Source organism: Sceloporus undulatus, chromosome 6 (genome assembly GCF_019175285.1).
Source record: "Sceloporus undulatus isolate JIND9_A2432 ecotype Alabama chromosome 6, SceUnd_v1.1, whole genome shotgun sequence".
Lineage (NCBI taxonomy): Eukaryota > Metazoa > Chordata > Lepidosauria > Squamata > Phrynosomatidae > Sceloporus > Sceloporus undulatus.
In genome coordinates, this window is record NC_056527.1 from 9,640,447 (window position 1) to 9,657,348 (window position 16,902).

The 16,902-nt window shown below is 39.9% G+C and overlaps 1 protein-coding gene across 1 annotated transcript in view; it reads right to left on the reverse strand.

Annotated features, from left to right (window-relative positions):
* Positions 1 to 5,015: 5,015 nt before the first annotated feature.
* The window catches only part of RHEB (Ras homolog, mTORC1 binding), a 40,709-nt gene continuing 28,822 nt past the window's right edge, over positions 5,016 to 16,902 (reverse strand). The window contains exons 5-8 of the mRNA XM_042472699.1: positions 13,888 to 13,944; positions 13,734 to 13,781; positions 10,238 to 10,319; positions 5,016 to 5,507 (exon numbers count right to left, since the gene is read on the reverse strand). Of these exons, the coding sequence (XP_042328633.1) occupies positions 5,415 to 5,507; positions 10,238 to 10,319; positions 13,734 to 13,781; positions 13,888 to 13,944 (280 nt within the window). The 3' untranslated portion in view covers positions 5,016 to 5,414. The remainder of the gene's footprint in view (positions 5,508 to 10,237; positions 10,320 to 13,733; positions 13,782 to 13,887; positions 13,945 to 16,902) is intronic.

Below are 16,902 nucleotides of genomic sequence, written 5' to 3' on the forward strand. Positions count from 1 at the left end.
CTTGTTCCAAGGGGAGAACACCCACTGGAAAGTAAGGGAAGGGTGACAGATTAGTTACAAACAGCACAGGCTTTTCTTGCAAAAGATCTGATTCAAATTCTTAAATTATATTAATCACTGGTATCTTAACGTACTGCTCTTGGAAAGACTGCCACCAAAGAGCTGCTATCTGCCACCAAAGACGATACTAAACTATACAGACGCTCAGTCTGAGAGTTGCTTACCAGAAGTTATGAACATTTGCTTTATGGCTTGAACTAAAATTTCTCATTATATCTGGAAAACATATGCAAGGGTAGCCATACTGACTTTGCAACAAAACCCAAAATACACATCAAAAGTATCCAAATACCTTTCAACCAAAAGAAACAAAACCTTTTGCACCTTTTGATTGATCTAATGAAGATATCCTGTGTATTTTGGATTTGTTGTATTTTGCTTCATGAACAACAAAGCTGTGTTTTCTGGATTTATGAGAAATACCAAATTTAGTTGCAACAGCAGGATCCTAAACTAGAGAGAGCAAGAGAAAAGGCACTTACCTTCTGGACTTTTTCATCTCCAAAAGAGGGAAAATCTGATTTGGCTATTATTAACATGTTTTAAAACATATACCTGAAATTAACAAACTTGTTCATATGGGATGTAAAGACAAATTGTGGTTAGTGTATAAATAGAAGCAGATGCTTCCTGTCTCCAGGATCCAACACTGAGGATGGTGTTGGTCTTGTGCATGTAAGCTTATGGCTTTCTTAGGCTTGTTTCTGTGGAGCTAAAGTATGGTTTATCATTATTTCTAAATCTCCAAGACCAGATGAACTACATCCAAGGTTATTGAAAGAACTGGCAAAAGTAATATCGGAGCCATTGGCAATAATCTTTGAGAACTCCTGGAAAACAGGAGAAGTGCCAGCAGACTGGAGGAGGGCAAACGTTGTCCCCATCTTCAAAAAGGGGAAAAGAGAGGATCCAAACAATTATCATCCAGTTAGTCTGACATCAATCCCAGGAAAGATTCTAGAGCAGATCATTAAAAAGAGAGTCTGTGAACATCTAGAAGGTAATTCCATAATCACAAAAAGTCAACAGGGGTTTCAGAGAAAGAAATCACGCCAGACAAATCTAATCTCTTTCTTTGATAAAATTACTAGCTTGTTAGATGAAGGGAATGCTGTGGATATAGTATATCTTGATTTCAGTAAGGCTTTTGACAGGGATCCCCATGACATTCTTGTAAATAAGCTTATAAAAAGTGGGATAGACAAGGCAACTGTTACATGGATTTGTAATTGGTTGACTGACCGAACGCAAAGGGTGCTCAACAATGTCTCCTTTTCATCCTGGAGAGAAGTGACCAGTGGGGTCCCACAGGGCTCTGTCCTGGGCCCAGTGCTATTCAACATCTTTATCAACGACTTGGATGACAGAATTGGGAGCATACTTATCAAATTTGCAGATGACACCAAATTAGGAGGAGTAGCTAACACTCCAGAGGACAGGATCAACATTCAAGATGACCTGAATAAACTAGAAAGCTGGGCCAGTTAACAAAATGAACTTCAACAGGGAGAAATGTAAGGTATTGCACTTAGGGTGGAAAAATAAAATGCACAGATATAGGATGGAGGACACCTGGCTGAATGAAACTACGTGTGAAAGGGATCTGGGAGTCCAAGTAGACCACAAGCTGAACATGAGTGAACAGTGTGATGCGGCAGCTAAAAAGGCCAATGCAATTTTAGGCTGCATCAGTAAAAGTATCGTATCTAGATCAAGAGAAGTAATAGTGCCACTCTATTCTGCTTTGGTCAGGCCCCACCTGGAATATTGTGTCCAGTTCTGGGTGCCACAATTCAAAAAGGATGTTGAAAAACTGGAACGTGTCCAAAGGAGGGCAAGTAAAATGGTGAAAGGTCTAGAAACCATGTCCTATGAGGAACGACTGAAGGAGCTGGGGATGTTTAGCCTGGAGAAGAGAAGGTCAAGAGGTGATATGATAGCCCTGTTTAAATATTTGAAAGGATGTCATATTGAGGAGGGAGCAAGCTTGTTTTTTGCTGCTCCAGAGAACAGGACCCGGAACAATTGATGCAAGCTACAAGAAAAGAGATTCCACCTGAACATTAGGAGGAACTTCCTGACAGTAAGGGCTGTTCGACAGTGGAACACACTCCCTCGGAGTGTAGTGGAGTCTCCCTCCTTGGAGGTCTTTAAACAGAGGCTAGATGGCCATCTGGCGGGGATGATTTGATTTGGATTTCCTGCATGGCAGGGGGTTGGACTAGATGGCCCTTGCGGTCTCTTTCAATTCTATGATTCTAGGCCAACAAATACTGTGAATTTATTTGGATAGACTGGATCTTCTACTGCTACTTAAGCAGGTTCCCAAACTGTCATGGTCTACTACAGCACTCAAGGAGTATGTTCCGAGAAGTGCATTCGTGTCCAAACTGCTTCACCAGATCTATTCTGTAACACAAGACACAATTGCTGCTCTATGCGGTATGACTACACAAAAGGTTAAAATAGTTTCCACACTGCTTATATACAATTCCCATCACAAGACCTACAGCACTAAATATGCTCTGCAGTACTACAGGGTTAATTCCTCTATAACCAGCAGATATGGAGTGAGATCAAACCAGCTCAGCAATTACTATTTTTATGCCAGCACACAATTTATTAGCAGGAACATTTTATACACTTAACACTCTGGAGACACAGCTAATTAAACCTTCCTGTTACCTCTGAGGAAGGAGCTAACAGCAACAATTCCTTTTTCTACTCTGAAGGGGAAAATGGGCCAAGAAGAGGGCCCCAATTTCTGAGGGAGTCAAGTCAGCTTCACCAACTCTCGAGTTAGGATTAGGCCTTGTAAAAACATATCAGTTCTCTGTTTCTATTACAGGGGTCTTACAATAGCTTGTTGCATGTAGAAATATGGGATGCAGTGGCATTGGAGAAAACTGTCTCAGTTTTACCATCTTTCCTTAAAAACCCTAAACTTGCTAACATATTGTTGCATGCTTTGGGACTGTGTGGACGACAGAAACCCTCACGCACCACGTTATGCAAAATTAGCAGTACAGATACATAGGAAAACCAAAAAGCTTCTATGAAAAAGAGTCAGTAACCCTGAGGACAGGCAACAAAACCATTCATATTATGCATTTTATCAAGGTTGTTAACCTCAAATGGGTTGATGGGCCATATAACTACCACACCACATGCTGGGGCCCTGTTAAATAAGTCTTAGCAAAGAATCAGTTCAATCTCTAGTATTACTATAGTCAAACTGTTTTCCTGAAAACAAAATTGTGAATAAAAATAGGTGCCCTAGCCTTTTAAAATTAATTACCAATCGTGTGTATGGATGCTACATTATTTTTCTATCCTTCCTTGTGTTCTGCAATTCTAGGTATTACACCATTCAATTCTCGCAACCCCTTGTTAGGTAAACTAGGCATTCAAGTTCAGTGAAACCTTAATAGTTATTTGAACCCATTTCACTGAGTCAGATTTTATACAACACTGGCACTCAGTGTGAAGAATGAGTAACTCCCAAGCTGTTTTCAGGGCAGAATTGAGCTAGTTAGAAAGTAAGGAGCTCTCATCTTTATTTCAGTGCTGTCAGTATTCAGTTTTTTTGGCCAACCTTGTAAGGAAAATTATAGTGCATGCAAGAAAAGGTAGCACTTTGACACTACAGTTGGCCCTCCACATTTGCAGCTTTGATTATTCATGGATTTGATTAATATGTTCTCTCTAGGAATTACTAGGTCTCCCAGCACAACTCTATGCCTTTCTTCCAGAAGTTACACTGAAGGACCTAGAGATTACTAAAGCAGTATACTTTTGTAACCCCTGATGTGAAGATGCAATCTTTCCTATTATTAAATCTGCACACCCTAAAACTTAAACCACCAACATGCCTTTTTTAATTTTAAGCAGAACAGCTGACAGATTTGTCAAAAAGATTTGTTTCCAAGACTTATGGTACTCTTTTTTGGATTAATATTCAAAGATGTGGCCATATTAGTCTGTATCAGAATACAAAGATATCCTGCAGTACCTTTGAAAATATTTCTGATGAAGTAGACTAAAGTCAACAAAAGCTTATACTACAAACTCCTCCTCCCAGGTAGTGTCAAAGGTGCTCCATGATTCTGTTGGGGATTAAGAACAGCACTTCTGCTTTTGGGATGGTGACAACAATCAGTTACTGTAATACTGTCACCCACCGTTAACAGTTAGACTTTATTACATTTGACTTCAGCTTTTGGATGAAAAGTAGTGCTATGGAACCTTAAAATGTTGATTTATCACATTATGCTCCTTTGTAGGCAAAAATGTGCTCCTCCAGAAGAGAGACCACAAAGCAGGATGGAACTAACAGAATGATGACTTGAATATTTATGATGCAGTCAGTTCCTCCACTGATGCAGACTGCAACCATTCCATGTACAGTTGATATAGTCAACTAGCCATCTGATGTGTATTCTTCTCAGGAGACTCTTTGAACAATCAGCTAAGTTTTTTCCATGGACGATGCCCTCCAGAGTCACAGTAAAATCTTGCGATTTGGCCAAACCTGACTGAACTTGTGCATGGTTGAGCCTTCCAGAATTCAAGGTGGGTCACCTCAGGTGGAAAAATCTGGTTCCCAAAATTTAAATTTTAAAAGTTGAAAGTATTCAAGTCATCTCAACTGCTGAAACACTAAAAAATGTCCATGCCTATAGCTAAGAGGTAGCGGGAGAAAATACACTACTCATACTGAAAAAAATTCCTAAACTCTCCATAATTCTTGTTCATATGCTGGGAAGTATAACCAAAATGCCTTTCAATCAAATACTGCAGCCTCTTCCTATAATTACCTCTGAAGACTGCTCAGTTTAAGACTGCCACCACACAGCTCGGAAATTGCATCTTGAATTATAGAGTTTTGGGAAACTGCTGCTAATGTGATGTGAATTACAATCTTAAAAGAATCCCAGCTAAGCAGAGGGCACACAAAGGTTTGCAGCTATTTTATTTACAAGTATACATTTAACACAAAGAAACACTGATATTCAAGCCTAGTAATAGTAGTGTAACAATATGCATCATCTGGATGATTATTCTAACCCAACTACACTGAAAAATTAATGCCAGTAAAATTATTGGTCATAATATTAAGAAATACAATATATAAATTCAAAATATGATTGCTTAAAATTTGAAAATGGAAGTGAAGCCTTTTTTTTGCACAGGAGTCAGAGTTTAACATAATCTGAAGGGAAAAGTCTCCAACTGACTGTATATTGTTCAGGTTAACAAAAGAAGAAAAAGCGTAATTTCGCTGTGAGGGGAACAGGCAGTTTGCTTCTTTAGGTAGAACAACTTATTCCCAGTGTTTAGCCTCCGCTGTGCAATCACATCACTGAGCACGAAGACTTCCCTTGTGAAGATGCCCCATCAATTTTCTCTGCCTCCAAAATTATCCTCCTGAAAACATCAACCGCAGTCTGTAAGAAAAGGAGAGGGGCCGTTAAAGAATCTCAAACAAGAGCAACTGTCATTATTTTAGAACAAGACGACAAAGGGTAAGCAGCAGCTTATTCTCTAGTTCAGCAACAGCAGTACCTGTATTTGTAACCATGTGCATGTCATTCTCGTTACACACAATTTTAAAAAGAGGCAATTAATTCCACTTTCTAGTTCATAATGCATTTCTGATCCAGTTCTCACTGCTGAACAAGCAACTTAGCTCTATGGGAGTCAAGTTAAGTTATTTCTCTACTTCATGATATGTAATTCAACATCTCACTGATTTCTATATAATTTTGGTCATAATCTAATATGATGAGTTGTGCCATCTCATGTCCATAAGTCTGTCATGTTCTTGAATATTTAGGATGACATCTGAATGTCTGATTTACACAATAGACATCCTGCTTTTCTCTCATGCAGGATTCATGATAGCTTTTCAAATATAGTTAATACCTACCCATTATGGCTATCATTAAATCAAGTAGACCACAATCCACAATAGCTGAAGGCAGTTGTGCCCAAACCCTTTACCCTCACGATCCTCCTTTACATCTATATGGGGATGTTCTCCCCGCCACTCGACAGAGTATATGAATCAAAATATTTTGTTTATTTAGTGTGTGTATTTCCATTCACACATTCATGTATATTCATATTTTAACATTTTATAAAAAACTACCATTGTTCAAATTAGAAGTTTTATTTGAGAAGATGCAATATGTAACTCAACACATGTGTAATACACATGTAATACAAAAAAGTTTGGAAGCAGCAGGGATCAGGGTCTCCAAGTTTTGTGCCTCCCTTGAACAAGCCTCACATCCCTCCCCTCCATTTGAGAACTGCTGATTGAGGCTGTAATAAATTTGTTAGGTTTTAGGGTGTCACAAGATTCTTGCTATTTTTGTTACAGCAGAACAACATGGGTCCCTCTGTGGAAAATGTTAATTTGTTTTAGTGATTAGTTTTATTCTAATTAGAGTTCAACTGGGTGGAACTATTGCAACGTGCCCTGAATGCTGGAATGCGACTGATTAGAAATTTCATGAATATTTTCCTTCCAGGAGGCTGAGAAACTGACAGCCAAATTCATATAATTAAACATAAAGGTGTCTTCAGGGCTTCATGTCTGTTAACTGTAACTTACAACACGCTGGTACACAGCTTATCTGAACTGAATTACAGACCTGGAAATTATAAAGGCGACATAAATATTCTCTCTGTTTGTGCGTGTGCACATACACCCATGCACTGCATGTTTTCAAGTTGTTTTTGATGTACAGCTAGCATAAGGCAAACCTATCTTCAGGTTTTCTTGCAAGATCCATTCAGAGGGGGGTTGCCATTGCCTTTTCCTGAGGTTGAGAGTAGGGCCTATCCCACTTTTTTCATGGTTGCAGGTGGGGATTCGAACCCAGAGTCCTATTTCAACACTACACCATGTATGCTTTTAGAAAAATGCTGCTGTACAAAAAAAATTAGATATCAAGTAGGAATTTAAAACACAGTTTCATGAAACAAGCTTTTGAAGCCCAAGCTGAAATTAAAATCTTGACAAGAAAGAAGTTGTATTAGTCAGCATATCTACCTAGCCAGGGAGAAGATGGTTGACATCCTGTTAAATGACATATGCTAGCATAAATTTCACTATGCATACGGTGTTTTTGTGTGTGGCTGATGCATAACTGCCATATCCAGCAATGGCAGTAGAAGAGCAGTTCCACATATGGAACCACTCAGCGAGAAGTTGCACAGCAATGTTCACAGTAGTGTGCCAAAAGTGCACTGTACCATTTTAACACACTCTACAGGGAGCTGCCCTAGAAAGCTACACAGAGATTTCAGAAAATCACTCAAGCTAAAATTCTGTTGGGGCTCTGGGGCTGGAATCATGCGACCCTATTACTGTACAAGATGTACTGCATGCTGGGTTGTTTCCAAATGCAATACGAAGTGCTGTTTATTGACTTGATAAAGCCTTTTTGACTTTGGGCCAAGATGCTTGAGGATTTTTCTCCCCCCTATGAATCTCCTTGTCCATTAGGATCAGCTTATATACAGCTCTCTTATGAGTGCCTCTGCTTTTGGAGGATAGTTGGTGGCAGTAAAGGAGGCGACTTTTTTCTGTGGCGGCACCCAATTTAGATAACTGCACTACCTTTTAGATCGGGGTAGGCAACCTTTTTGAGCCGGGGGCCAGGTTGCTGTCCCTCAGACAACTGGGGGGCCGAAGCCACGGGGGAGCTTCCACCCTCTGGGGGCAGAGCCACATGCCAGGGGCGGAGCTTTTGGCCGAAGAAAAGGGCTTGGGCACCCGTCCCACGCCCTTCCCTTCGGCTCTTCCTTTCAGCCAAATGGGCTCCAAGGGGCCCTTTCGGCCGACGAGGAGGGAGGCCTGGGGCCGCAAGGGCCAAGAAAGAGCCCGTGGAAGTGGCCTGCCGCCTCCGCGGGCTCCCCCATGGCCCTAGGCCTCTCTCTCCGCATTAGGGATATGCCACCTCTAAGCGGCAGTGGCCTTGGCGGCGGCAGCAACAAGACCAAGCTGGGGCCGGTCCTGCAGCCTCGCCGGGCCAGATCCGGCCCACGGGTTGCCAACCCCTGTTTTAGATAGACTGCACCACTTAGATCAGTTCAGTCTTTACTTATTTTGTTCCACTTCTGGAATTTTAGGGAAGGGAGGGGGGTTGGGTTTACTTTCTTTATATATTAGGTTAGTTTTTAAAAGTTGATTTTAACACATATAGACCTACATTTTCAACCCTTTCCCCGCCCCAAACAAATCCTACTACAAGACTCTGGCAGTACAATTTGCCATTTAAAGGTAATCCCATCCTATCCTATGTATGCTTTTGCTGGGACTAGCAACTGGATTCAGGACACACATTAACATGTACAAATTTACTGTGAGTCACTTTGTGAAAAAAAAATGACATAAATAAATAATAAATAAAATGTGTTTCAGGGATAAAATGATTATTTAGTAGCATCTTGCCTTATTCTAGTACTAAAAGGTAATATACAACGGCTGGATGGGAAGTTCTTTTCAAACATGTAACTTTTCTAAGCTCTGAGAAAAACAGAACAGAAGACAACTGTCCTTGGTTCAGTGTTTTATCCTCGAAATGTTGCTCTTCAGCTTTATTTTAGTAAACCGTTGCTTAGCACTGCAATAACTTTCTAGCTCCATTTTTTTCATCTGTTTTTAAAATTCACACATGGAATTTTTTAAAAGATTTGTGACTGCAGAGGGAACAATTGCATGGAAAATCCATGAAAGAGCAATGAAGAAACATTAGCTACAGTAAATTAGACTGAGGAACCCAGATCATTCACGTGGAACGGCATCTGAACATTTTCAAGCTGGCACACTGAAGACTCCAATGCTTGCTTCTCCAATTGTTCCATTTAGCAAGAGTTATTTGCCAAGAAGGTGCAATTCTGAATTAAGCTCATTTGCAAATCTGTCACACTGGACCCAAATGTTCCCTTAAGCATCTTTACAAAGCAATATGACAATTAACTGAATAGTGTCTCATTTAATGCCGGGTGTGCACAGTATCTCATATGACATTTGAAGTCTAAAATCAAATCAAAAAGTCAGTTGCCAATATAACAAAGTTTTCTAAACACAAATGGTCTTTAAGTAGTTGATTAACTTAACGTATTTTAAATTAAATTTAGCAGAGACCCTCCAACAATGACAGCCAGTCAAGTATTTGATTTACAGACATCACTTTAATGCCATTTCTTAATGTTGCTATTTTTTATTCCAGAAGACACAGAGGAGCACAGGTACCGGGGGAAACACTGAAATTCCTCACAGTATTTTGAAACGAAGAAACCGTTCTCATCTTAATAAGGACTATATATGGAAAGAACATGTTTTCAGCTGTTCCAGATGCTTGAATACAAACCAATAGATTCATATTAAAGAAAAGTGATTCCACAGAAACATTACAAAAAATGTCTATTGTAATAGCTGTTCAAAAATGGAATAGACTTCCCCAGAGAGTGATGGACTCTCCTTCTTTGGAGGTCTTTAAATAGAGGCTGAATTGCACTCTCTCCGGAGCATTTTAGTTGTATATTCCAGCATGGCATTGGATTTGATTAGATATTCCTTACATTCCCTTCTAGTTCTATGATTCTATGTACTACTTTAAAGTCTGAGGTTCTAAATGTTCTCTTTAGTTCATGTTCTCATGTAAGAAAATGAAGGAGTTCCTAATTTGTTTTGGCAAATCACTACAGCTAAAAAGTAAATGGTCGACAGGACCAGCAATGTTCTATGCTAAAAAAATACATATTTAACGAGGTTCCCATCCTGCTTTTCTCCTCTTCCTGCTGATCTCATCTGCAGTTTGAAGTAGCTGCAATCAGGGGAATGTTCTGGTCACTGCAGTTGTGACATTGACAATTTCATTGTCTGGAGCTTTCATAATTTTGTGAAACATCACAGTAATCTTAAGATCAGTCAACGGGATGCAAACAACCAAGCAATGACCTTACCACAAATGAGTCATTAGTAGGTTGTGGGAAGCTCCTTTCCCAGAACACCCTTCCCCATCCAGATGCCCTCTAGATATGTTGGGTTACAAACTCCATCATCTGAACACATCTGGGAAGGAGACAGTTTGCAGAAGGCTGCCGTACAAACACTTACTTCAACAGCAATTCCTTTTGCAATTTCAATAAAATGTGTTACCTGGTTTTCTTTAGCAGATGATTCCAAGAAAGCTGCATTCCAGGATTCTGCTAAAGCTTTCCCTTCTTCATAGCTGATCACCCTGGGTGGGGGAAAAGGAGGAGCGAGTAAGCAAACTTTAAAATGAGAACGTTTACTTGTTTCAAAGCTGCAGGGATGTAACTTCTCGAAATCAACCAGGCAGCATAGTATGTAGCATTATTATTATTATTATTATTATTATTATTATTATTATTATTATTAACCTTTATTTATAAAGCGCTGTAAATTTACACAGCGCTGTACATACAATCTTTTAGTTAGACGGTTCCCTGCCCTCAGGCTTTCAATCTAAGAAGACACGACACAAAAGGAGAAGGGAGTAGTGGTGGGGAATGGGATCAGGTCCAGAAGTTCTCCACCTCCGAGGCCTGGACCAAGGCAGATGGACTGGAGGAAGTGCTTGGCTTCTTAATTAATGGCTAAAAGGAGGCTTCCTGGGTCAGAGAGGAGCTAGCCTCTGGGAATGCTTCTCTAAACAATATACAGCGCGCCCGCGCCATACGCGGGCACGCTTTACGCGGCTTGAGCATACGCGCTCAAGCTGCGCGCCGCCGTGCATGAGCCCCATTGTTTACAATGGGGCTTGAGCATAGGCGGAATTCGCCTTACACGGAGGGATCCGGAACGGATCCCTGCGTAAGGCGAGGGCCCGCTGTAGTCTTTAACTCAGTTTTGAAACTGGGTAGAGAAGTGATGAGGTGTGCATGTGGGGGAAGAAGGTTCCAGGAGTAAGGGGCAGCAAGCGAGAAGGGACGAATTCGGGAGGGGGCAGTGGTAGTCCTTCACTGTGACAGGAGACCTTCACTACAAGAGCGGAGGGTGCGAGTAGGAATGTAAGGAGAAAGAAGGTCAGATAAGTAAGGTGGGGCCAATCCATGGAGGGCTTTGAAAGTAAATAATAAAAGCTTGTACCGGATGTGGAAGGGGAGCCAATGAAGGGAGGATAAAAGAGGTGAAACATGGTCAAAGCGGTGAGCGGATGTGACAATACGGGCAGCTGAATACTGGACAGAGATTAAAGGATGGAGGTGTGAAAGAGGAAGCCCTGTCAGAAGGAGATTACAATAATCTAGTTGCGAAACCACTAGGGCATGGACTAGAGTCTTGGCAGTAGAGGCTGAGAGGAATGGATGGATCTTGGCAATATTGTGGAGAAAGAATCTACAGGCCTTGGCGGTGGCCTGGATCTGGGGAATAAATGACAGAGAAGAGTAAAAAATGAAGCCAAGACTGCAGGCTTGATGAACCGGTTGAATAGAAGTGTCGTCGACAGAAACAGAAAAGGAATAGTGAAGGGTGGGTTTAAGTGGAAAGACTATGGATACATGTGTTGTTAAGAGTGTTGAAATTACCACCATTTCACAGAGACAACTTTGTATCCACTAAAGAAATAATCAACCACTAACTAGTTCTGACACAAATATGAGGTAAATGGATTTTTGGAAGGGAAGTAGAAAAAGGCAAAGCTCATTCAGAGTGCACAGTGACATTTAAACCCTAGTGATGGCCACATCTGTTTGGCACAAAGTACTTTGGCATTGTCTCTAGTTATGCATTACAGAAGCCTAACAAACACTCTGCTGTGCATTATTTTGGGCACAGTAACTTGAAATAGCAACCATGTAAAGGCTATGTCCATTCACAGAATGGACAGCATCACATGCCTGACCATCCAGAAAGGAGCAAAGATTTGAATAGCTTATTGTAAGAGTCATTACTGCAGAAAGGGTAACCACATAGTTCTTCTCTGTTACCACTATTCCATGTTTCATTTTGTGCTAAAATTTATGAATGCTTTGATCCCCTGCAGCTGATAATGATAAAAATTATGCTGGTCCAGACAACTGCATTATTTATTTCTCTTCCTGTAATTGCAATGGGAAGATAATTAAACTGGGGAATTTAATTGCAATGGGAAGGGAGGCATGAAGAGTGCCTCCCTCCTGCCCTTTTTGCAAGAGCCTGCCCAGGCCCAGAGGCTCTGATATAGGAATGCTCTGTCACTGAGCACAGGATTGTTTCCCAAGAAGTATTCTGTGTCCCTGACAGCATGAAGAGCCACCGGAGGAGGCACAGAAATATCCAGATAACAGGTGGCCTTAAATGGCTATTTAAACAGACATGAAGCTGGCTGAAATTTAGAGTGTCTTTATAGTTGCAATGAAGACTCTGAAGTGCTCCTGCAACACAAGAAACAGTGTACCTAAAGAGCAACACAGACTACACATCTGTCTGCCAATGCTCTTCTTCCAGCATTTCCTGTGAGCATGGGGAAGTCTCAAAGTTCAGGGGAGGGGGATATCCATGTGCCTAAGGTCACCAGAGGCCGACAGGTTTGGGGGCTTGTTCTCTAGACAAAGTGCAGAAAAAGTGCATTAAAGGACAAGAACAAGGAAAAGTCCCAGAAGATGGAGCAAGCCAAGAGAAACAGCAGCTAATGGTAGTAAAGCTTTGCCAGTGTATGAATATTGTTAAACAGTTAAGTATTTACTTATTAGCACTGCAAGGAAGACTTCTAATTTAAATCAACTTAGTTAAGTTCAGCAGGCCCTCCATATTCACTGGGATAAAGGACGGAGGACCCCCCTGAAAAGTGGAAAAACCACAAATAATTGCTGAAGGACCTACAGATGTCTAGAAAAGTGTTGTTTCTAGGAATCTCTAGGTCCTCCAGAGCAATGAAAGTTGGCCACAGAGTCACATTGGAGGACCTAGAAATCCTAGAGATAACATATTAATCAAATACGTGAATAATCAAATATGCAAAAGTCAAAGCTACAGACATGGAGGGCTGACTAATGTCTATTGTAGGGGTTAAGTATAAAACATATGTAACAGTTTTTGGCTTTAATCCTGGCACTTGCAAATATTTTTAATGTCCATGACACAACCCAGCACTTGCGAATATTTTAAATGTCTACAGTTACAACTACTGAGATTACAGGGATAGGCACCCTTCTCTTCTAATACAAAACTAAAAGTGGATGGGCACATGTTCACGGCATGCTGATTCCAAAAGAACCAGTATGCAAAGAGCTTTAGTTAGCACTTAATACATAACATCTCTGTTTATCCCATGAAGTTCACTAGGTGAATCCAGCCACCTAATTTACCTTACTGGGTTGCTGCAAGGATGAACTGGGATAACCCAGTCAGACTGCCCTAGGATCCCTGAAATCTAAATATAGCACATTACTGGCTCTCTGTCATACTTGTCTGCAACTAAGTAGGTCAGCGATTGGCCAATGTTCCAAACTTAGGTGAATTTACAAGCACAGGAAAAACAAGGAACCGGGAGCAGGAAGTTCCTTCAGTATCTGAAGTAATGCATCACAAGAAAAGGCAGTCATTTACAGGAACTTTTCATAACATGAGCATCCACTGCCTATCTGTGGACTATTCCACTCTAAGTACTTCAGTACATTTTAATATTCTCAAGCGGAATATTCCATACCGTTCCATATGGAGGTCTTTTTTATTTCCAACCAACATAATGGGGATCCTGTGAAAGAAAAAAACCACACATCACTCTCAGAGAAGAAGTTGCTGTATGAGGAGTAATATGATACCATAATGAAATATGGAATGGAATGAGTGTTACTACTTACTGGACTTTTCCCACCATATCCAATAACTTGCCATGGATAACTTTAATCACTTCAAAACTGCAAAATAAAAGGATGACATCATACACACTCTCCAATGCTGTACCCCCTGACGTTTCTACCCAGCCCACAAGTAATTCTGTATAGATCAATGCCAGATGCAACTATAACTTTACTTAACACTTAGGGAAGTTTGTTTGGCATAAAAAACAGAGAAATGTATTAATAGTAATTGTGCTAATTTATATTTTTTTTGAAAAACAAAAGGAGCCAGAAACCTTTCTCTCAACGAAAGTGTAATTTTCAGGGCATTGTCTGGGGAATAATATTTGGGGGGCGGGGGTACTTTCATTTGCTCCTCGCTGCGTCTGCTGGCATCCTTACTTGAGTTTTCACCTCCAAGGCATACAGGGGTTGTACAGTAAGACCCTCTTAGTTGTGGGGGATACATTCCAGGACATTCCATATACATCTGAAACTGTAGATAGTAGCCAACACTGTATTTTTAAGTGAGATGAACAACATAGGCACTGAGACATCAGAAGATCAATAGTAGCCTAATGCTAGTGTCTCAAGCACATGAATTTACACAATTACTGTACTGTACCATGATCAGAGATGGCTACTAAGTATCTAAAAGGTGGGTAGTGTACAGCATACAGCAAGAAAACGCAAGATAACGTAGAAAACAAGACAGCACACAATTTCTTTAACTTTCCATTTTCTATTTAACACTGTACAAGTTTTTCCATTTCCACTTATTATCTCTCATTATTCCATTTATTATTTCCATTTCTGTTTAATATTGTTATTATTATTCTAAATTTATATAGTGCTGTAGATTTGCAGAGCGCTGTACATACAAACCATTTTTTGGTCACAGTTCAGTGCTAGTAAGTGAAACTGAATAATGGTCCCACAGATAAGGAGGTCTTACTGTACTGACAGCCATCAAGGAACAACAGGAAGGGATGGAGGAGCAAGAAGAGGAAGGAGTTCTGCCTCATGGTGCACAGGCACATGAAGGGGAAAAAAGCCTGCCTGTGAGAAAATTAGGAGGCACAGGGGAGAAAGGGCTCATGAGAGATCAGAAAAACAGGGATCGAGGAAGAAACATGTGGAAAAACAAAAGAGATGGAATCACATGAGACTAGAGAAACATGGCAGAGTAGAAAGTGTACATGGAAGAAAAATAAAAGACAAATCAAAATGGTTGGACAAAAAGTCATACGGAGAAGTGAGAGAATGAAAATCTAAGAGTAATGGAGAGACCAGTGGGAGAGAGGACAAAAACAGCGGAAGTAAAGAATAACTTGAAAGGGATAAAAGACAGAGTGCAAGTGAGGGACTCAGGGGCAGATGGGATTCAACAGTGGGATGGCTAAAAACAGGACTAATAAATAACAGAGATCATTTGTATGTAATAGTAGATAATTAATTTTACAAAACTTCAATTAGATTATTACCAGCCTGAAGAAGAGACTACTATATAAATATTTGTTACAGTCAGATAAATATACCCAATTTAGAGGCTTTTAAAAATGTATTCATTTTCTTTAAAGAATAAAATTGCTTCCATTAAATGAAGTTGTGGCAATTCTGAGGGGTTGGCAAAGGCGTTTAAAGGGTATTTCAGTGCATTATTAAATTTTCAAAATACAGTTAACCCCACACCATCCAAATGGAGATTAAAACTTCTAGATCCAGTGCAACAATCATATCTGCATGTGACTATCTAAATCTTTGCTTATTTTAGCAAATTATTCCAAGTATTGCTATTATTGTTGCAAGCATCTCTGGCATTAAAGAAGCATATGAATAGCTGGAGGAGAATCAGAATCCAAAATCATTCACTTTGTACAAAAATTATATATTATGGTAGGGATTTGAAACAATGCAGGGGAAACACTGAATTGGTGAGGGGAGCATTGATGGGATGGTCTGGGTAATACTGATGTGTGTGAGGGCAAGGTGGTTCTGGTTTATACAGTACTTTGTACATAAATGCTGTCTTTATTTCCCTGCATTCTTTCTATGGTACAGTATATTTCTGTAACCTTTATTTTCCTTCTCCCATAAGCAAAACACAGTGTCAGGGACAGTGCAAGGAATGAAATCAGAGATGATATTTTCATCTGTATTCACGTTAAGTTTTTAGTGCAATAATTTAATATAAATTTAAATAGTCAAATTAGAAAATAAATAAACCATCTTGACATAAATATAATTAGCATAGGGTTCAAAAAACCCTTTTTAGTGTAACGTACTTTAACATAGGTTTAATTTTTTTAACAAAATGCTGTTTTATCAGTAATATTCTTACCTGTAATAGAAACCCAATGCCAATTATACATCATCACATTTATAAAACTGAAAATGAAAAACTGAAGTCTACATTCTGTTTTTTTAATGACTAGAAAGATATTTACAGAATTTGGTGTGTGATTTCCTTCAGATATAAAATGCTGTATTGTTGATCTGTAAATCACATGATGACTAAACATTTAAATTGCACAGTCAGGGCAAGGGGGCTTTTCCATGTAGACTAGCGACACAATTCTGTGGGAAATTCCCTTGCATAAGACCCATCAAAATGACAGCAAGTTGCACAACCCTACTAGAGTTTATGCAGACGTGTGACTTTGAGCATGAAAGATTAAAAGCCAGATTATTGCCAGTCAACTGGGTCAGGGCTTCATTTCAGAAGAGCAAACATAAAAAGAGAAAACTAGAAACATGTCACTGTGATGGTTTGATAGTTCATAGAAATGGAAAACAATCTATAACTAAAACACCAGAATTCCAACACAACAAGAAGTGATCTAAAAACAATTAACAAAAAGGAAGGTGTACACACAAACCAGGATCTGAACACACTCTATTCCTTCCCTTTGCATTAATGTGCCAACCTCACATCATCTTCTCTCCTATGTATGGACTGCAATCTCAGCATTTGATGACACTGATGCTTAAAACCCCCACCTCACCCCAATCATCTTCCGAAATTATCAACCAGTG